This window comes from Podarcis liolepis (genome assembly GCF_965112155.1).
Source record: "Podarcis liolepis genome assembly, chromosome: 15".
Taxonomy (NCBI): Eukaryota; Metazoa; Chordata; class Lepidosauria; order Squamata; family Lacertidae; genus Podarcis; species Podarcis liolepis.
In genome coordinates, this window is record NC_139566.1 from 8,865,704 (window position 1) to 8,887,722 (window position 22,019).

The following is a 22,019-nucleotide window of genomic DNA, read 5'->3' on the forward strand; positions in this document are numbered from 1 at the left end:
TCCTGCTCCAAAATCCCAGCTGTGAGCCGCCCAATTCCAAGGAGAGGGCGGACTGATTCTGAACTCATCCTTCTTGAGCAATAGCTACGAATGGCACTCCGGGAAGGGGAAAGCTGGGAGGTCCCAGGTCTTGTGGGGAGAAGGAAGGGAAACGTGGCTGAGACAATTACACACACACACACACACACACACACACACACACACACACAGCCTGCCTTGGTGGTCTTCGGAAAGCTGCTTCCCCAAGCAGCCAACACCGCAGGGTTGTCGCGAGGGCAGGGGAGGAAAGGGCTGACACGGAGAGCCTGCCTTTAACGCTGACTGATGCTATGGGAGTCACAGAAACAAACAGCAGTAAAACACGCCCAGGACTGACAATAAGCTGTTTGACAGTGGAATGGTCGCCCTCTGGAGCTTGCGGACTCTCCTTCCTTGGAGGTTTTAAAGCAGAGGTTGGGTGGCCATCTGTCAGGGATGCTTTAGCTGAGATTCCTGCACTGCAGGGGGGTTGGACTAGATGAAATTGTACATGTGAAAAGGATCTAGGAGTCTTGGTTGACCACAAACTTGACATGAGCCAACAGTGTGACGCGGCAGCTAAAAAAGCCAATGCAATTCTGGGCTGCATCAATAGGAGTATAGCATCTAGATCAAGGGAAGTAATAGTGCCACTGTATTCTGCTCTGGTCAGACCACACCTGGAGTACTGTGTCCAGTTCTGGGCACCACAATTCAAGAAGGACACTGACAAACTGGAACGTGTCCAGAGGAGGGCAACCAAAATGGTCAAAGGCCTGGAAACGATGCCTTATGAGGAACGGCTAAGGGAGCTGGGCATGTTTAGCCTGGAGAAGAGGAGGTTAAGGGGTGATATGATAGCCATGTTCAAATATATAAAAGGATGTCACATAGAGGAGGGAGAAAGGTTGTTTTCTGCTGCTCCAGAGAAGCGGACACGGAGCAATGGATCCAAACTACAAGAAAGAAGATTCCACCTAAACATTAGGAAGAACTTCCTGACAGTAAGAGCTGTTCGACAGTGGAATTTGCTGCCAAGGAGTGTGGTGGAGTCTCCTACTTTGGAGGTCTTTAAGCAGAGGCTTGACAACCATATGTCAGGAATGCTCTGATGGTGTTTCCTGCTTGGCAGGGGGTTGGACTCGATGGCCCTTGTGGTCTCTTCCAACTCTATGATTCTATGATTCTATGATTCTATGATTCTAGATGACCCTCAGGGTCCCTTCCAACTCTACAATTCTGTGATTCCATCACTGGTGACTGGGAAGTCACATCAAGGCTAGAAATGGCACCCAGGAGGCCTGGCTGGAGAAGGCAGGAAAGAATGAAGCTTTGGGGGGGGTGTTTGGTGCTCTTCCTATGTAGGGAGGGCAATAAGCGTCAAAAGGAACAGGGAGGGCCAGAGAGGCACTGCAGTTTAGGGTTCAAAAAATCATGTTTTGTCACCAAATGCTCACTCGGGCAAGTCACACGCTCTCAAAATACCGTATTTTTCGCTCTATAAGACGCACTTTCCCCCTCCTAAAAAGTAAGGGGACATGTGTGTGCGTCTTATGGAGCGAATGCAGGCTGCGCAGCTATTCCTGAAGCCAGGAGAGCGAGAGGGATTGGTGCGCACCGATCCCTCTCGCTCTCCTGGCTTCAGCGATAGCCTGGGAAAGGGAACCTCAACATCCTTCATCACCTCTGACCGCAGCCTCTGCTGGCTGCTGGGAGTTGAAGACCAGCTGCATGGGGACAGGGTCACAGAGATACCAGTCACTGGGAAACGCAGTTGGGCTTCCCATTGAGAGATCTGGTCAGCGACATCGAGAGCAGGGTGCTGGGCTGGATGGGCTGCTGGCCGGATCCAGCAGACTCGTCTTCTGTTTTTGTGTGTCTGCCTTACGTAACCACATGGTCCTCAGACCCACAGCCTCTGTACTGACCTCCCCTTCTGCAGCACGAGGACTTTGTCCTTGAGGGTCTCGTCCAACTGGTCCAGGAAAGGGGTGATGTCCACCGGCTCTTCTACGATGGCCTCTTTGATCGGGTGGAACCGGAACTCCCGCTTTTTCCCTGCGAGGGAGGGAGGAACACCAAGCCGGGTTCAGAGACGAAGCCACAGAAATGCACATGAGAAATGTTAAGCCTCGCTTCATCAGAAAGGCGGATTCCGCAAGGAGATTTGCTTGCGGGATTCCCAGAGGTTGGCCCCATGGCAACAGGATGCTGGACCAGGTAAGTGTTTGGCCTGATCCCACAGCCAGACTCTTCTGACGCAAGTATCCTGCCTCCCTGCATATCCAAGGAGTCGAACCCCAAACATGGAATGCCCTCATTCTGTCAGTGGGTAGCAAGAGAACACATTCAAAAGGAAGCCAGGCATTCTCAATGTTTTGGGCTTAGATCTTGGTCTTCAGCTCTTGCTGGTACAACAACCCCTCCCCACATATGTGGGGCCGGACTTGAAAGGCATGAAAGACCTCTCAGAAACCGTAGACAAGAGTCACCAAGCAAGCCAGCACAAAATATGAGTGAGCAAACCACACAACCAGGTTTGTCCTCTTTAGCCATGGTTATGTGTTTCTTTCTGAACACCTAAACCACGGTTAAGGGGTGGACGAAAGCCATGCTCTCACGTGGCTTTGGCCTACGCCCTGGTTTGTGTTAACCATGGTTGAGTGTTGCGCCGAGCAAACCATGGTTGAGATAAGGCTTCTTTTCCCCTCTCTCTCTGCCCTAAACATGCCTGCTGGGGAACAGGCGTGGTTTGGAATCTTAAACCAGGGATTCACTCAATATTTAGGATAAGACCCGAACTATAGTTTGCTGTATATTGTCTCTCTGCTTATTTAACTTATATGCAGAATTCATCATGCGAAAGGCTGGGCTGGATGAATCCCTAGCCGGAATTAAGACTGCCGGAAGAAATATCAACAACCTCAGATATGCAGATGACACAACCTTGATGGCAGAAAGTGAGGAGGAATTAAAGAACCTTTTAATGAGGGTGAAAGAGGAGAGCACAAAATATGGTCTGAAGCTCAACATAAAAAAAAAACGAAGATCATGGCCACTGGTCCCATCACCTCCTGGCAAATAGAAGGGGAAGAAATTGAGGCAGTGAGAGATTTTACTTTCTTGGTCTCCATGATCACTGCAGATGGTGACAACAGTCACGAAATTAAAAGACGCCTGCTTCTTTGGAGAAAAGCAATGACAAACCTAGACAGCATCTTAAAAAGCAGAGACATCACCTTACCAACAAAGGTCCGTATAGTTCAAGCTATGGTTTTCCCAGCAGTGATCTATGGAAGTGAGAGCTGGACCATAAAGAAGGCTGATCGCTGAAGAATTGATGCTTTTGAATTATGGTGCTGGAGGAGACTCTTGAGAGTCCCATGGACTGCAAGAAGATCAAACCTATCCATTCTGAAGGAAATCAGCCCTGAGTGCTCACTGGAAGGACAGATCCTGAAGCTGAGGCTCCAATACTTTGGCCACCTCATGAGAAGAGAAGACTCCCTGGAAAAGACCCTGATGTTGGGAAAGATGGAGGGCACAAGGAGAAGGGAATGACAGAGGACGAGATGGTTGGACAGTGTTCTCGAAGCTACAAACATGAGTCTGACCAAACTGCGGGAGGCGGTGGAAGACAGGAGTGCCTGGCGTGTTCTGGTCCACGAAGAGTTGGACACAACTAAACGACTAAGCAACAACAACAATAGTTTGCAGAAACCACTGTTGCTGTTGTTATTGTGTTTGCCCAGGGCCACAGTTGGCTGGAAACAGACTCCTTGAAAAACAAGACTGTGTGTGAGCATGGTGGGTTCTCCTCTCACAGCGCTGTTGCGTCTACAAGAACCTTTCCACATGGACCACACAACTGTGTCCCGGGGAGCAAGAAAGTTGTGGGGACGCACAGCAACTTTTGCGGAAAACTCCCTCACCTTTGCTGTTCAAGTCCTCTTCGTCGTCGCTGAAGGCGGCCTCTGCGTTGTCGTAGCAACTGTCATCTTTGTCGGACATGTGATTGTCCATCTCCATGGAAACCGGCTCCTCAATTTTCACTGCTAGGAGGAACAGAAAGAGAAGTGGCTGGCAGCGGGGCAAGGAATGCTGGCTTCCCAGAAGCTGTTTTGTCCTGTTCCACGCTGCAAGGCTTTGGTTTAGTGGTAGAGCGTCTGCTTTGCACACAGAAGGTCCCGGGTTCAATACCCGGCATCTCCAGGAAGGACTAGGAATTATCCCGCCCAAATTCCCGGAGAGCTGCTGCCGGTCAGTGTAGACAGTATGAGCTAGAATGGACCAAAGGCCAGACCCGGTATAAGTCAGCTTCTCCTATGGAAAGCTGCCCTTCCCCAGCCCCGACTTCAATGCAATCTTCAGAGGCACTTGCCCAATCCTGAGCCACATCACTGCTCCACCTAGTCCAGTGCTGTCTACTCAGGCTGGCAGCAGCCCTCCAAGATTGTGCATCAAATGAAACAGGGAACCTAGAACAGGTGCCATGGATCTATTTGTTCTGTCCTTAAGCTGCCCCCCAACTCTCAGCTGTTTGGAAGGCTTCACCCTTCACCAGGAATCGGGACATCCCTGGACGGCTTTCCCTTGCACCCATGGGTGTTGTAAGCAGCACGACCCAGCATTAAATGGCTCGTATTGTCGTGTGAATCCAGAACGTGGTCGGCCAAATAAGGAAGCTGTAAGCCAGAAATAAACTGAGGTTTGTTCTTGGCCTAATCCTGGGCTACTGCTCTGGGCTCACAAGACCACAAGTAAGGTGGGAGAGATGTTGATAGCTAAGCCACAGTTTTAAAACAGACTATGGGTTAGTGCATGGGTAGGCAAACTAAGGCCCGAGGGCCGGATCCGGCCCAATCGCCTTCCAAATCCAGCCCACAGGCGGTCCAGGAATCAGCGTGTTTTTACATGAGTAGAATGTGTCCTTTTATTTAAAATGCATCTCTGGGTTATTTGTGGGGCATAGGAATTCGTTCATTTTCCCCCCCTTCAAAATATGGTCCGGCCCCCCACAAGGTCTGAGGGACAGTGGACCGGCCCCCTGCTGAAAAAGTTCACTGACCCCTGGGTTAGTGCAACATGGTTTTGCTTCAATAGAGCTGTATAGCTCCTGCCCGGAACTTTCAGCCACGACATCTAATACGTGATCCCTGATTGGCCGGGGAACTCAACGCCTACCGGATGTTGCTGGACTACAACTCCCATCATCCCCCAGACACTGGGCATGCCGGCTGTTGGCAGTCGGGCTCTGCATCCCTGACGGACCGCCTTTTTTAGTAATTCTTTAGGGTGCTGATAGGCTATGCTGAGGCAGCCCTGAAGGTGTCGTATAATCCAACCCCCTCCACCCATCTGCCTCGATTCTACCTTCGACGGGAGGCGAAGGGGAACTGCAGAACTCTGGAAATTTCTCTCTCAGCATGGCCCGGAGTTCTTTATCCAGCTTTGGGTTGTCAAAAAGAGGAGCCAGGTGCCTGCAAAAAGCGGAGGGTGATGGTGGTGAAGAAACAGGCAATGCTTTATTTATTACATTCATATCCCACCTCTCCACCCAAAGGAGCGCAGGAATCAGGGTGGAGAAAAATCAACGATTTTTTTTTAAACCAAAAAATCAGATTTTATTTAAATAATTTTTTTTAATTTAAATTGGATATTTAAAATAAAATGCTTTTGGAGGGAAAAAAATCTTTCTAAAGATAGTTTTCTATTTAAGTTACATTATAGCCCAGAGGCTATTCATCAGGAAATAAGGATTTGTTTTTCATGTGTGCTGAAACTTCGTCTAAGTTGCGTTTTTTTTAAAAAAAAGTTTAACCACATCAGTTAACAAACATGGATACATATACTATAATGTTATTGTTTTAGTTAAATAAATTGTTTAAATTGTTATTAAGGAAATGATTGTCTTCCTCCTTCCTATGAAGTACAGCAGAAAGTGGTCCAAATATAAACAGTTAACTTATTAAACCTCACAATAATTTCATAATTATCTATGTATTTCTAATAGTATAACCAAATCAGTAATTTTTGATAGAACTGTAGAAACTACTCTGGAAAAAGGAAACCTTCATCTGGTTGTAAATATTAAGATTACACCAGCAGGAATGTCTTTCGGTAAAAAAAATAATGATTTAAATCAAGTCTTACTGACTAGTGATTTAAATCGGTTTGACTGAAATCAAATCCACCCTGCCAGAAATAAACACAGTAAAACATTAGAATTATGGAACCGAAAGGGACCACAGGGGTCATCAAGTCCAATCCGCTATGACTCAGGAATATTTTGCCCAACGTGGGGCTCAAACACACGGCCCCCAAGATTAGGAATCTCACGCTCTGCCAGCTGAGCTATCCACAGGGGCTAATTAAATTAGGCAGGGAGCAGTTGGAACCCTGGCCCATTGGAAACCTAAGGTTCCTTGCTGACAGAGGCAGTCCGCCTCTGGAGGGAACTGGTGGCTTGAGGACTGGCGGGGAGGTTGGGGACTCAATAGCTCGGGAAATTGGCCATCTCCTTACGCCAGGACTCGCTTCTCCACGATGTGGGTGAGGGAGTTGAAGACTCCTTGCCGCACATGGGCCTCCAACGCGGGGTAAAAATTAGGAATGATCTGAAAAGAAGGAGAGAGAAATTTCATTTTATTTAGGAGATTTTTTACAAGCTCCCCAATAGAGAACGTATGAAGAACCCAGGCCAGGGGCCCAAGTAGTCCAGCATCCTGTTCTCACGATGGCCAACCAGATGAGAGACCGTCACGCAGGACCTGAGAACAAGAGCACCTCTCTCCTTGGATTTCCAGCTGCTGCTATTTCAAAAGCATCACTCCCTCTGACCACAGAGGCAGAGCACAGCTATCATGGCTATCAGTCATTGATTGGCTAGACTGGTGACTGGGAGCGGCCACCGAGACTACATAACACCGGTCTTGAAAGACCTACACTGGCTCCCAGTATGTTTCCGAGCACAATTCAAAGTGTTGGTGCTGACCTTTAAAGCCCTAAACGGCCTCGGTCCTGTATACCTGAAGGAGCGTCTCCACCCCCATCGTTCTGTCCGGACGCTGAGGTCCAGCGCCACGGGGCTTCAGGCGGTTCCCTCGCTGTGAGAAGCCAAGTTACAGGGAACCAGGCAGAGGGCCTTCTCGGTGGTGGCGCCCGCCCTGTGGAACCCTCTCCCACCAGATGTCAACGAGAAAAACAACTGCCAGACTTTTGGAAGACATCTGAAGGCAGCCCTGTTTAGGGAAGCTTTTAATGTTTAATAGATTGCATTTTAATATTCTGTTGAAAGCCACTCAGACTGGCTGGGGAAACCCAGCCAGATGGGCGGGGTATGTATGTATGTATGTATAAATAAATAAATTATTATTATTATTATTATTATTATTATTATTATTATTATTATTATTAAAACAATTAAGCAAGGCAAAGATTGCATATAGAACCATGGAGGACAGAAGTGGTGTCACAAAGGCAACACAAATCTCAAAGGCCAAAAACTGGTGACTGGCAGTGACCGCTGGGACCATGTAACATGGGTCCTGAAAGGCCTACATTGGCTACCAGTACGTTTCTGAGTGCAATTCAGAGTGTTGGTGCTGACTTTTAAAGTCCTCAACGGCCCTGTATACCTGAAGGAGCGTCTCCACACCCATTGTTCAGCCTGGACACTGAGGTCCAGCTCTGAGGGCCTTCTAGCAGTTCCCTCACTGAGAGAAGCAAAGGTACAGGCAACAAGGCAGAGTGCCTTCTCGGTAGTGGCACCCGCCCTGCAGAACGCCCTCCCATCAGATGTCAAGGAAATAAACTATCTGACTTTTAGAAGACATCTGAAGGCAGCCCTGTATTGGGAAGCTTTTAATGTCTGATGTTTTGCTGCACTTTTTATATTCTGTTGGAAGTTGCCCAGAGTGGCTGGGGCAACCCAGTCAGATGGACGGAATACCAACAACAAGAAATTTATATGCCACCCATCTGGCTGCCTTCAGATGTCTTCTCAAAGTCGTATAGTTATTTATCTCCTTGACATCTAGTGGGAGGGCATTCCGCAGGGAGGGCGCCACTACCGAGAAGGCCCTCTGTCTGGTTCCCTGTAACTTCGCTTATTGCAGTGAGGGAACCGCCAGAAGGCCCTGGGAGCTGGACCTCAGTGTCCGGGATGAACAAATATTAGGATAGGATAAAAGAAAAACATCATCGGCAAAAGAGAAAATATATAACGGAGATGCACTGGATGTCTCTGTGGGTGCTTTAATGGGGGACCCATGGTCTGCCAGGTGTTGCTGGACTACAACCCCCATCAGCCCTGACCAGTCGCCATGCGGGCTGGGGCTGATGGGAAATGTAGTCCAATTGGGAGGTCACCGCTTTACTAGGGATCTGACTTTGAAATGGGGCCAAGGGTGGACCACACATCGCCTTGACTACCGTCAGATGCCCTGGGCTGGGGTGGCTTACCCGACACATGAAGTCCAGCAGAGTGGCAGTGATGGCCGGGTGAGGTTTCATGGAATGGTGCATGACCAAGATGGCAGGCTCTGCAAAGGAAAAGAACAGCCGGCGTTACATTCGAGGAGTCAAATATAAAGGCTTAATTCTTTTCTGAACAACGCTGCCTGTATTAGAAGCACCAAGGGCCGGCGGTTTTGCTCACGTCAATATTTAGGGCACAGGGTAGACATAATCAGTTTCAACATGGAATGAAAATAGTGAACTAGATAAGCAAGTACCATACTTTTCCGTGTATAAGACGCCCCCCCTACCCCGTATAAGACGCCCCCTATATTGGGGGGGGGGACTCAAAATTAAGGAAATGTGGGGAGATTGCCCAGAGTTATTGAACTTTTTTTGGGGGGGGGGGGGAGATCACTCACCCGCCTGCCCAATACTGCCACTAGCACATGTAGCAGAAGCCAAAAATCGTCTGCCCGCTCGCCGCCAGCAGCCGCCAATCGCAGCCGCCAATCACAAGAAAATCCACCACTGACAATCTCCTACTCGCAGCAACAACCAATCACCCGTCCCCACTCTGAACTATCCATGTATAAGACAACCTCAATTTTTGAACATTACAGTGGTGCCCCGCAAGACGAATGCCTCGCAAGACGGAAAACCCGCTAGACGAAAGGGTTTTCCGTTTTTGAGCTGCTTCGCAAGACGATTTTCCCTATGGGCTTGCTTTGCAAGACGAAAACGTCTTGCGAGTGTTCCGATTTTTTCCCGCTACCCCCCCCTTTTCCTAAGCCGCTAAGCCGCTAATAGCCTTTTAGCCGCTAATCCTTTAATAGCCGCTAAGCCTTTAATAGCCGCTAAACCGCTAATAGCGCTAATCTGTCAATGGGCTTGCTTCGCAAGACGAAAAAACCGCTAGACGAAGAGACTCGCGGAACGGATTAATTTCGTCTTGCGAGGCACTACTGTATTTTCGTCTTATACACAGAAAATTATGGTATATGCCCTTCCCGGAGCTACAATTCCCAGAGCGGCTTAACAATCAAACCCTCTTCCCAGGCAACTCTGGGAACTGTAGGGGAACGGGGCGCATGTCTGCTACCAATACTCAGCACCCTTAAACTACAATTCCCAGGATTCTTTGCAGGGGGAGGGAGTCATGGTTTTAACATGGTACCACCGTGTTTGAAATGCACAGTGCAGATGGGATGGGGGTCGAGTTTGGCTTTTTAAGCTGTTTTGGGTGGCTTCCTGCGGAAAAAAGAGACAGATACCTAATAATAAAATAATAATAATAAAAAATAGCTGTTTTTAATGATGATGGTGATATTGATAATTTAGAGAAGGTGAAAACATTTGCTACGCATCCCTTGGACGCCACTTGAAGCAACCTTTCCGTTCTAGATTGGGCTGGAAAGAGGCAGGAACCTAGTTGTGTGAGACAGGAGAAGGGACGCAGCCAGCCCCAAGGAAGGAAGGAAGGGAGGGAGGAAGGAAGGGGCTTCTCCGTACCGATGTTCATGATGCTGTCCTTCTCGGGGTTGAAGAAAAGCCAGTCGTAGAACAAGGCCAGCTTGGCGTTGGATGCAGCTACGTTGGACTGGAAGGGGTGGAAAAGAGAGACTATGAAGACAACTGCGACACCTGAACCTGCCAGATCAGCTGCACAGTGTAGCGGGCCTGAGGGAGCAATCCTGGGTCCCAGAGATCAAATTCCCCCTTATGGCCAGCCAAGAGAGGCTGCAGAGCTAGGCGGTTAGTTCTTTTGTTCCCCCTTTCAGTTTTTTATATTCACATTATTTCCATACACTCCAAACATTTTTCGTATATACAGGACTGGGATTATACAAACCCCTTGCGCTTCCCCCTGTCCCCCCCCCCTGGTTTCCATATTTTACCCTCTTTTCTTGCATATACAGTGGTACCTTAGTTTAAGAACAGCTTAGTTTATGAACAACTTGGATTAAGAACGCCGCAAACCCAGAAGTAGGTGTTTTGGTTTGTGAACTTTGCCTTGGAAGCAGAACATGTTCGGCGTGTTCCATTTGTAAATTGGGTTCCCCCGCTACTATGGGAAAGCACAGCTTGGTTGAAGAACGCTTTGGTTTAAGAACGGATTTCCGGAAGGGATTAAGTTCGTAAACCAAGGTACCACTGTAAATATATTTATCCATTCTATTTCATCTCCTTATTTACTACTTTAGATCATTTTACTTCAGAAATGTTATATCAATCCTGCTAATGTTTCTAAGTAACTACAGTGGCTTTTAAGGTATTCTACAATATTTTCCCATTCTTGATTACATTTTTTGTCATCTTTGCCATTTCGGCATAGTCCGTCATTTTGGTAATCTACTCTCCCTTTGGTTGGGACCTTCTCCTCCTTCCACATCTGGGCTAAGATTCTTGCAGCTGTTGTCACATACACAGTCTTTTTAGGTCTCTTGGGATTTCTTCTCCTGTTAAACCTAGTGTAATGGGTATGAGTTACTCGTGCGTAAGCTGGTGCCTTTCTCGGTTAATTTGCCTTGTTAAACCTTTCTGACTGCACAGCCCCTTCTCATCGTGGCTGCCTCAGTCACTGGCAGAATCCGTCAGTGGGCGTTTCTTGAACCTCTTCCAACATAAAAGTTGTTTGACACCCAGTCTCCTCCTCCTCTCACTGCGCGGGAGTCTTCTGCGCAGGGAAGGTGTGGGTAGCGGAGGACCTGGGCTCTCCCCACTGATGTCCAGTGAAGAGTCCCTGAGCCCTCTCTCCACTTCCCCCGTCTGCCTCCCTTTATCCCCGGTGTTGCGCTGATTGGCTTCCCCCTCTACTGAGCTGTTTCTCCCCCTGCTGCTGGGTCCTTCGCCAGCATCATCTGGGAGCCTCCCCTTCGCCTCTCGCTCCAATGTCAGTTCCCTGACACCTAGTAAAAAGGCTTCTGGTTTTTTTTAATACAGTGGTACCTCAGGTTACATACGCTTCAGGTTACATACGCTTCAGGTTACACACTCCGCTAACCCAGAAATAGTGCTTCAGGTTAAGAACCTTGCTTCAGGATAAGAACAGAAATCGGGCTCCAGCGGCGCGGCGGCAGCAGGAGGCCCCATTAGCTAAAGTGGTGCTTCAGGTTAAGAACCATTTCAGGTTAAGAACGGACCTCCAGAACGAATTAAGTACTTAACCCGAGGTACCACTGTAAACGTTATCTTAAACGGGTTTTTTCAGTTCATTATATATCATTTCCCAGAAGCCCTTTACACGACCACCACATATCCTTACATTTCCAATAAACACACAAGACGTAACCGGCTGTACTTTTGAATAAATAAGGTATACTATTCATTGTATCAATTGTAGATTTCAACGGAAGTCTCATAAAGTTCAACGAAAAAAGCAGCAGACCCAATGGATCAGTTCATTCTCTAGTCAGTTCATGCATAAGGTCCATACATGTATAAGTGTCTATTCCACCTGTCTGTTCATAGAGTCCAATATCTACAATTGATACAATGAAAAGGATACCTTATTTATTCAAAAGTACAGCCGGTTACGTCTTGTGTGTTTATTGAGTATGTTTCACATAACCATAGGTCTGTTGTTGTTGTTTTGCTATCCTTACATTTCCAGCATAACGTAGATGGATTTTTGTACATTTTTGCCAACTTTACGGTTAGTTATTGGAGAGGCAGGGACGATATTCGCAGACATCCCACAGGGCTTGCTTCTGTTTCAGGGTAGGCGACGCTGCTGCATAATAAGGATGCACAGCCGCTTATTCACCCTTCTCCAATTGCCAGCTGGGCTAAGCCCCAGTTGCCTTGAGGAAAGCCACCAAGACGGCAGAGCCTGCGCCTCGGGAAACCACACCGGAGTCACCTTCAGAGTTTGTGAAAGTAAAAAATGTTCAAAGGACTTAATAGTTTTCATGAGTGGTGTCAAAACACGCCCCTCTCCTTTCCGGCAATGTTGGGAAAGAGGTTTACTTATTTAAAAAGCCCTCGGCAAGGACACTGTGTCGCCGAGTCTGACTCAATGCTCACGGGAATGCATTAGGCGATGTCTGATGATGTCATCGTGTCAGGCATCATGACATCACACACACACATGTTCACATGATCTCAGACAGACCCTGGACCCTGCATTGTGCTGTCAATTTTTCATTTTTTAAAAATGTGGTTATTTCTACGGATGGTATTGTTCTAATTTATTTATTTCTCATACGTTTTATTGAAGTTTTGTTAAGCCGCTCAGAGGATCGATGGATGGGGGGAAGCGCCTGAATAGAAGAAGTAAAATAAACAACACAGGAAGGAATAAGAGTTGGAGGAGGGGACAGACACACCTCCGAACGGCACTGAGAAAGGTGGCTATTCACATATAACCGAGTCTTTTGTTTCCAAGAAAAAGATCTGGGCTGGTTTCAACACAAAAACCAGAGCTGGCAGGAATCAAGGGCAGCCTCGTCCCCAAAACCTGGACAGGAGTGAGGACTGTAAGGGCTGGAAAGATTCAAAACTATCACCTAGAAGAATCTTTGCCTGGTGACTAAATCTATTTATTTTTATTTAAACTACTGATATACCACTTAACCACAACTGTTTCCAAGCGGTTTACCACAGTACCAAGAATTTTAAAGTCTTTGGTAGGCGTCAGATGTTCAACAGAGAGAGGGGACCTGCCTGACCTAAGCTAGAATAGAGTTTCATCAAAGGGGGCCCATAATACTAAACACACAGCAGATCAGAGCCATGTATGGGACCAATAACGACGACCCGACCTCAGAGATCGGCTGGGGACATGAGGGGTTAACCGACCCTTGTGGCTTTCTGGTCCCCAATCGTTAAGAGCCTTCTGACGTCATGCAATGCCCCACAGATGGAGCCATGGAGCCCCTTCCAGCCAGCTCAGTGGCTTGACCACAAGACTTCCGAAGGAACGTGGGCCTGGCGTTTAAATCCTTGTTGGGCTCCAGGCACGCTGGGCAGCCGTAAACTAGCGCCTGCGACTTCTCGGCTTTGGGTTCCAGATCTGCGAAATGGGAATATCGGCAAGCTCTCCTGCAGCGGGGATGCCAAAAGTGCACTCTGCTCAAACGGCCTGCGATGGCAATCCAGAGCAGAGCGGCAGTGTGCCTGGTGTCCTCGACCAGGACGACTGCAAGAGCGGAGAGCGTGAGGTTTCTGCGGCTAAATTGTCATCGAGTGACTCGAGCGAGTGGCCGAGGTCAAGAGGCTGCAGCCAAAGTCGGCAGCCAATTTGATTTGATTTGGAAGAGGGGAACACTATTTCAAAGCCTCAGAAATGGCAACCTGCTCATAAACATAGCAGGAAACCCGGCCGCTGATTTCCCTGGGAGAGAGGCAGTTTATTAGGGATATCTAGCCTCCCGTTAAGGAAACGAGGAAACCTAAAGGCCTAAAGGTTTGCAAGGGGGGTTCCAGAAAAAAGCCTTAATAATAATTTTATTATTTGTACCCCGCCCATCTGACTGGGTTGTGCTATGCCACTCTGGGCGGTCTTCGCCTCTCCCCTAGAAGCAGCACCCTGCCAAACTTGTTTAGAGAGGCCGTTCCAAAGCCCCAGCTTTTAATTCCCTTTGTTCATTAGCTGCCTCGCCTCCGTCCCTTCCAATAACCATCAGGCAAATGAAATGTGGTCTGCGTTGTCGGAGAGTCAAGCCAGGCTGCAGACCTTAATTAGCTGGGAAGCCAGTGGCAATTAAGCGGCAGAGTCAGAGGGGCTGGGAATGTTAATGTGTGCGTGTGTGAGAGCGAGCGAACGAGGAGGGAGGACAACAGATCTGCCACCGGCAGAGCCAGGTGATGGCCATGTCTCTCCCCCCCCCACCCGCAGGAGGCGGAGATGGCTACCAACTCGGACGGCTTCATGGAGGGCAACGCTGCCAATGGCTACAGGCCATCATGGCTATCTTCTACCTCCACTGCCAGAGGCGGTGCTGTGGCCATTAATGCCGGTTGCGGGAAACCACCAAAAGGAAAGGCATCCTTGCGTTCAGCTCACGCTGGTGAGCTTCCCATTAAGGGCAGTGGTTTCAAATTGGTGGTCCGCAGACCACAGGGGCAACACACACCCATCAACTGTCTGGGACAACCTGTTTTGGGGGACTCGCAAAAAAATGAGATCGTGGGGCCCCCAAATGCACTGTGCTCTCGTGCGGGTCACATGACTTGTGCAGGAGCAAGGCGCAGAAGACGCATGTCCCGGATTTGCTCTGGGAAATGTTGAAGGGTACGGCGGTACCGCCGACGTAACGAAAACTACCGCAGAGATATCAACGTTTAAAAAAGTCCACAGCACTTAGGTAAAGGTAAAGGGACCCCTGACCATTAGGTCCAGTCGTGACCGACTCTGGGGTTGCGGCGCTCATCTCGCTTTATTGGCCGAGGGAGCCGGCGTACAGCTTCCGGATCATGTGGCCAGCATGACTAAGCCGCTTCTGGCGAACCAGAGCAGCGCACGGAAACGCCGTTTACCTTCCCGCCAGAGTGGTACCTATTTATCTACTTGCACTTTGACGTGCTTTCAAACTGCTAGGTTGGCAGGAGGAGGGACCGAGCAACGGGATCTCACCCTGTCGCGGGGATTCGAACCGCCGACCTTCTGATCGGCAAGTCCTAGGCTCTGTGGTTTAACCCACAGCGCCACCTGCGTCCCTTCCACAGCACTTAGTTAACTGGAAAATACTGCATTTGGGCACTTGGCTTGCTGCGGTGAGAACAGGACACTGGACTAGATGGGCCTCTGGTCTAACCCAGGAAGGCTTTCCTAGTGTACACTGAATGGAAACTGGCTCGTTCAGGTGAGGGCAGAGATGCCTTTGCAGCTGGACGCCATCACAGGTATCAATGCAGCCCTTGTAAGGTGCTAGGCCCAGGTTAGACATCTCTGCTGCGTTAAAGCAAATAAATAACACCGGTTGGATTTGGAGAGCTAAAAATACCCGCTCTTGAATTTCTTGGAAATCTATTATTGCTGAGATTATTATCACCACATTATAATTATTTTTTGCAGCAGCTGGTCTCGACGGTGTTGTTCTTGGCTTCCCAGACACAAACCTCACTTTAAAAGAACAGGGCGATTACAGAAACGAGTAGTAGGATCCAGAAACGTTTCCTGGGGCATCACGGCCAGAGCGCCTTGAGGAATGAGACTCTGAAGAAAAGCTAGGAGGGGTTGGTGTCCGAGTAATGTATGTTGTTTTAGAAAAAAATAACAGTGTTGGATTGTAGCTAATCACATTTTAATCAGAGCAGATCCATTAAATTTAATAGACCTAAGCTAAGCAGGTCCATTAATTTCAATGGGTCTACTCTGAGTAGCGCTAGGTCTATTCTTGCCATTGTTAAGGCTATCAATGGCCTCGGCCCTGTATACCTGAAGGAGCGTCTCCACCCCCACCGTTCAGAAGGCTCTGAGGGCCTTCTGGCGGTTCCCTCACTGCGAGAAGTGAGGTTACAGGGAACCAGGCAGAGGGCCTTCTTGGTAGTGGCACCCTCCCTTTGGAACGCCCTCCCATCAGATGTCCAGGAAATAAATACGTACACAACTTTTAGAAGACATCTGAAGGCAGCTCTGTATCGGGAGGTTTCTAATGTCTGGGGTTTTATTCTGTTTTTATATGTGTTGGAAGTATCCCAGAATGGCTGGGGGAAGCCAGCCTTGCAGGATCAGGCCCAAAAGGACCCATCTAGTCCAGCACCCTGTTCTCACAGTGGCCAAACGAATGGCGCGATAGGAAACATGCAAGCAACATTCAAGCTTAAGAGCAGCTCTTTCCACCTTTGGTTTCCAGCAACTGGTATTCAGAAGAGCTGTTGGCTCCAACTGTGGAAGGCAGAGCATAGTCCATAGTCATCAATAGCCCTTCCCTCCACGAATTCGTCTAACCGTCTTTTGGAGATGTCTAGGTTGGTGGCTTGAGGGTTTCCCACTGGGCCTACCTGGGTGGCCCCTGTGGGAACAAGATGCTGGGGCAGCAAGGCAGCCGACATGTACTCTCTGGGTGATGCAGAATGTTCACAAACACCCACACGCAGCTCTTCCGGTCCGACAGAGCTCTGCCTGCAAAACCTGGGAGGAAACCCTCTGGAGTTGCCTGCGCTCTTGTCCCAGTGAGCCGCCTTACCGTGCAGGTGGTGAGCAGCCAGCCAATGATGGCCCAGCGAGGGAGGATGTCAGAGCTCAGCACCTCGTTGGACGGGTGGACCACCCCGCAGATGTAGCGGATGAGGTCGCAGCGCAGGGACTGGCTGTCCGGGGTGGAGAGGTACTGCCGCTGGAACCAGTCTTGGTAGCGTTTCTGCTGGCCAAAGCGCACCTGGAGGGAGGAGAGGGAGGGAGGGAGGTCGGAAGGTGCCATGCCATTGGGCCCATCAACCCCTGAACTTTTGATTCAGGCATCCTTCTACATTTCCTGGTTTTTCACCAGGCATAACCCACACGATTCCATGAATGGTTCCGAGCCATGAGGGCTAGAAACTTTCACAAAGTATGAATCTGATTTTTTTTAAAAAAAAACCGCACACAGCCTATTGGAAAATGGAATTTTGCAGCCATTCCATGGAAAAACAGTGTCTGTCCGGCCCTGCTTTATTCTCTGTAGTGCTTGGAAACAACCGTTTTTGGTTGGTCGGTGTGAATGCGACAGCAGAACTGCCTTTGGTGTCTGTAGATGGGGAAGCAGGTGATTAGCAGCCTTTAGGAAGCTGCCATATACTGACTCAGACCATTAGTCCAGGTGTGCAGCCTGGGAGTCATTTTGGACTCACAGCTGTCCATGGAGGCGCAGGTCAAATCTGTGTCCAGGGCGGCTGTCTACCAACTCCATCTGGTACGCAGGCTGAGACCCTACCTGCCCGCGGACTGCTTCGCCAGAGTGGTGCATGCTCTGGTTATCTCCCGCTTGGACTACTGCAATGCGCTCTATGTGGGGCTACCTTTGAAGGTGACCCGGAAACTACAACTAATCTAGAATGCGGCAGCTAGACTGGTGACTGGGGGCGGCCGCTGAGACCACATAACACCGGTCTTGAAAGACCTACATTGGCTCCCAGTACGTTTCCAAGCACAAAGTGTTGGTGTTGACCTTTAAAGCCCTAAACGGCCTCGGCCCTGTATACCTGAAGGAGCATCTCCACCCCCATCGTTCTGCCCGGACGCTGAGGTCCAGTGCCAAGGGCCTTCTGGTGGTTCCCTCGCTGTGAGAAGCAAAGCTACAGGGAACCAGGCAGTGGGCCTTCTCGGTAGTGGCACCCACCCTATCGAACGCCCTCCCATCAGATGTCAAAGCGATAAACAACTACCTGACATTCAGAAGACATCTTAAGGCAGCCCTGTTCAGGGAAGTTTTTAATGTGTGACATTTTAGTGTATTTTTGGTCTATGTGGAAGCCACCCAGAGTGGCTGGGGAAACCCAGCCAGATGGGTGGGGTACAAATAATAAATTATTATTATTATTACTATTATTAGTCCATTTAGCCTACTATTTGTCTACTCTGACTGGCTTCCACCTCGCCTGCTGCCTAAGCCCCTTTTAACCACAGATGCCAGGGATTTGAATCTGAGACTCTCTGTTTGCAAAGGAGGTCCTCCAGAACTGAGCTATACTGCTCTGTAGTGGCTGTCCTATAAGCATCAAGCTGCATGAACTCAGTTGGGGTGAAGATGGGAAGGGAAATAAGAGGGGACGGAATTCGTGGTAACCACATAAGGCCAGGGGTTGACAGAGTGGCACCCGTGGGCGCTACGGTGCTCTTTTGAGATCTTCCCCTGCTCTGTAAGTGTTAAATATTAATAATAATGGGTTGTTGTAAACTGGTTCGGGAGGCTTGAATACCCAAAAGTTCAACCAACGGCAACAAAAAAAGGTGTTACCCGGGAGGTCATGAAGAGTAGCTTGGTCTCCATGTCGGGCGTGAGGCGGCAAGCCAGGAACTTGCGCGAAGTCCGAGACTGCAAGAGTTGCAAAACGCCTGCGTTGGGGAAGGCAGGAAGGGGAGTGGGAAGTGGGGGGAGAGAGAAAGAAAAGGAAAATTAGATTTACGGCACACTGCCAGCCACAAAAGCTACTAAATCAGCAGGCGTCTCGTACAGCGAGGGACGCATCTTTACAAGCAAGGATCAGCCCCAGAACACAGGTCATAAGCTCATAGGAAGAGCCCCGCAGGATCAGACCAAAGGCTGATCCAGCCAGCCTCCTGTTTCCACAGTGCCCAGCCACATGGGATCCCCAGCTACTGGTCTTCAGAGGCCCCCAACAGTTCCACGATAGTCATCACGGCTAGCAGCCGTCGGTCGCTTCATCCTCCATGAGCTTTGTCTTTTAAAGACATCAAAGTCGGTGGCCATCACTAAACCAGGTTTAAAGTTGCGAATTCCACAGTTTAACTTTGTGCCAACGCTTTCCTGTAAGACAGAGTTGTTCCACCTGGCCTTTGGCTTAGAATCAGTTTGATTCCCTCCCCCTCTTTCTTTTTACTTTCTCCTCCTGTGAAGAGGCTGCATCCTAATGTTTTAATGTTGTATTTTAATCTTGTTTTTTTTTAAATTGTATTTTAATCAACTTGTTTTTATTATTGCTTGTTAGCCGCCCTGAGCCCGGTCTTGGCTGGGGAGAGCGGGGTAGAAATAAAAAATTTTATTTTTATTATTATTATTATTATTCCTTTCGTCTATCCTGACTCTTTCATCAGTTTCCTTGGATGACCCCAATGGATCCCAGTGATGGGAAGGAAGAAAAATCTATCCCTATTCGTTTTCTCCTTAGTGTGCATCGTTTTATGCATGGCGCTCGCCTTTGTACAAGGGTCTTTCGCTTGCCTCCCTTTCCCACCCAGCTCAATACATAAACAGTGGGAGTTGAGCCGAGCCGACATGTTAGGGTCAAAATCTGCAAACCCAGTTCTCCCGGTCCAAGGGAGCGCCGCGTTTCATTCAAGACTTGTTGTGGGCCTGCCATCCCTTCGGGAGGGCTGTCAAGAGCAGGGGAAAGTTCTGCGTGCTTCAAAGCTGAACCGGCGGTATTGAAACCATTCCACTTGTCGACAGAGGGCCATGTGGGAAGGAGCTCCTTGGATTAAGGATGGCCGCCTCCCCTTTAAAAAACTTGCTTAGTTAAAACGCTTCCCCTGTGGGGAAAGAAACAAAAACTACCCGTCGGGAGGAACGCGGCATGAGATCTCCCACGGGTCAACCCCTTCTAGAATGTCTTGAATATGGTCCTTCGAAGAAGCCCCCAGAGGCGCAATTCAGAGAGTGCTGTTAAGGGCTTTGCATCTTAATTTGCCTGGAATCAGGCCGAAAGGCAGCCAGGGGCGGATGGTTGCTAGAGGTAACTGATGGCCCTTGGGGCGCTGATTAAGAAGTTCTCTGCAGCCACAGGAGGCGGAAGGGAGGAGCAGCCTAAATTGCCTTCTCTCTCGGGTGGAGGAATCTTCTCTTCGAAGAGCAGCAAAGATGCACCGAACTCTGATCTGCCAGACCAAAAAGCTGTATGTCCCCTGCCCAGTTGAGGCCAACCCACTAGGCCTCACTGCCAGCTCCCATCCTGGAGGCAGGGATCCTTCAGCTGTTGATTTCTGCATTGGGGGGGGTGAGGGGGGGTTGGACCAGATGACATTTTGGTTCCCTTCCAACTCTACATTTCTGTGATTCTCCAGGGGGTGGCACTGCCTGTCAGCTTCTTCCTCCTTAAAGGTAAAGGGACCCCTGACCGTTAGGTCCAGTCGTGGACAACTCTGGGGTTGCGGCGCTCATCTCGCTTTATTGGCTGAGGGAGCTGGCATACAGCTTCCGGGTCATGTGGCCAGCATGACTAATCCCCTTCTGGCGAACCAGAGCAGCGCATGGAAATGCTGTTTACCTTCCCACCAGAGTAGTAGCTATTTATTTACTTGTACTTCAATGTGCTTTTGAACTGCTAGGTTGGCAGGAGCAGGGACCGAGCAACGGGAGCTCACCCTGTCGCGGGGATTCGAACCACCGACCTTCTGATCGGCAAGTCCTAGGCTCTGTGGTTTAACCTACATGCCACCCGCGTCACTTCCTCCTTAATCTTTTTCAAAACCTCTTTGAGGGTCGTCGTCCGTCCCCCCATCAAGTGGTACATAAATTTTGTGAAACAAATACATAAATTTGATAACCCCTCAAAACTAGTAGGGGCTCCTTTTCCAGAACAAGGCACAGTGGGCAGCAGAGAACTTTGGTTATGGGGAGGCACAGATACACCAGGTTGGATCCAACTACGTTCTACTCAAGAGTAGACCCACCGGATCTGAGCTAGTCATGCTCATCTATTTCAAAGGGACTACCATGAGCAGGACTGACATTGGATTCAACTCACTGTTGACAAATAACAGGAAAATTTTAAAAAAGCACTCAGCCTCTGGAAGGAGCTAGTCCATAATGTTCCGGAACTTCATCACCTACCTGTGAACTGGGGGCTCAGCACCTGTGGGTTGTGGATAATGTCCTTCCAGAGCTGTTCAAACTCGGGTATCCTAGCAACGTTCTGCAGGAGTCTCACCAGGTCTCGGCCAATCATAAGGCAATCCATAAACTTGGGGCAGGGAGGAAGAGGGAGGAGAAGGGGGGGGAGAGTCATTATTGTTCTCAGGCACAGGGATACGGACAGAGTGTGCGCTTTGGGGAACGTTCAGTTCCTAAAACCCTGGCAAAGCCCAAAAAAAGGATGATTCATCCCACCCGTCGGCTGAAAAGGCCTTTCCTCGGGCAGATGGTCTCGCCCCCCTTTGAAGATAGCAGGTTTCGAAGAGGCAGGGTGACAAGCAAGGTCGGCTGCCGCATTAAAAAGATAAAATAAATTTTAAAAAAAGAAATGGTTGCTGTTGTACAAACAAACAGGCAGCGCTATAAATTCTGAGCCTGACCCTCGATCACGACCTGGGAGGGAGACTCAAAAGGTGGACTTCTCAAAGCTCGGTGGCCAAGGCTGAGTCTTTTCTAACTCTGGCCGTCAACACCATCGCAAACGGTGATCGGGATCCATGGCTGCCAGCAACAGGGGTGCGATCACATTCACGGGCCGCCATCAATAGGGGTGCAATTGCATTCAATGGCCAACAGCAACAGGGGTGCAATCATGAACACTTCTACTATTGCTAGCAGCGCTGGAGAGTCAGATCAGATTCCTGGCTATGCTTCTGGCAATGTTTAAGCATAACTTACTCTCCCCGACTGCAGGGCCTTTACTGCAGCTGCCCCACAACTCTACAGTAAAGCATGAAACTATGCCTCCCCACTTGACTTTCCTGCAAGGGTTGTAAAAACAAGGGTGGACAACCTGCGGCCCCTCCAGATGTTGCTAGAACCAGAGCTCAATGGGGATCTTGTTGTACTGGGTCGCCTGTGTCGCTGCGGGCAGGGGTTTGGACTAGGACGGGGAACCTGTGGTCCTTCAGATGTCGCACGACTCCAAATCCCATCACCCCTGACCATTGGCTATGATGGCCGGGGCTGCTTGGTGTTGAAGGCCCGCAAGATTTGAAGGGTTGCAATTCTCCCCAGCCCAGCTTCACT

General features: G+C 49.2%; 1 protein-coding gene across 3 annotated transcripts in view; it reads right to left on the bottom strand.

Annotated features, from left to right (window-relative positions):
- INTS3 (integrator complex subunit 3) overlaps positions 1-22,019 on the bottom strand; it is a 92,228-nt gene that overhangs the window by 33,462 nt on the left and 36,747 nt on the right. For 2 of the 3 annotated variants that reach the window (XM_083477013.1, XM_083477015.1), the window contains 9 exons: positions 20,910-21,039; positions 18,357-18,454; positions 16,608-16,799; positions 9,988-10,075; positions 8,482-8,561; positions 6,544-6,635; positions 5,392-5,498; positions 3,951-4,073; positions 1,947-2,076 (listed from right to left, as the gene is read on the bottom strand). In XM_083477013.1, the coding sequence (XP_083333139.1) occupies positions 1,947-2,076; positions 3,951-4,073; positions 5,392-5,498; positions 6,544-6,635; positions 8,482-8,561; positions 9,988-10,075; positions 16,608-16,799; positions 18,357-18,454; positions 20,910-21,039 (1,040 nt within the window). The remainder of the gene's footprint in view (positions 1-1,946; positions 2,077-3,950; positions 4,074-5,391; positions 5,499-6,543; positions 6,636-8,481; positions 8,562-9,987; positions 10,076-16,607; positions 16,800-18,356; positions 18,455-20,909; positions 21,040-22,019) is intronic. The other variant, XM_083477014.1, reaches the window with a different exon arrangement.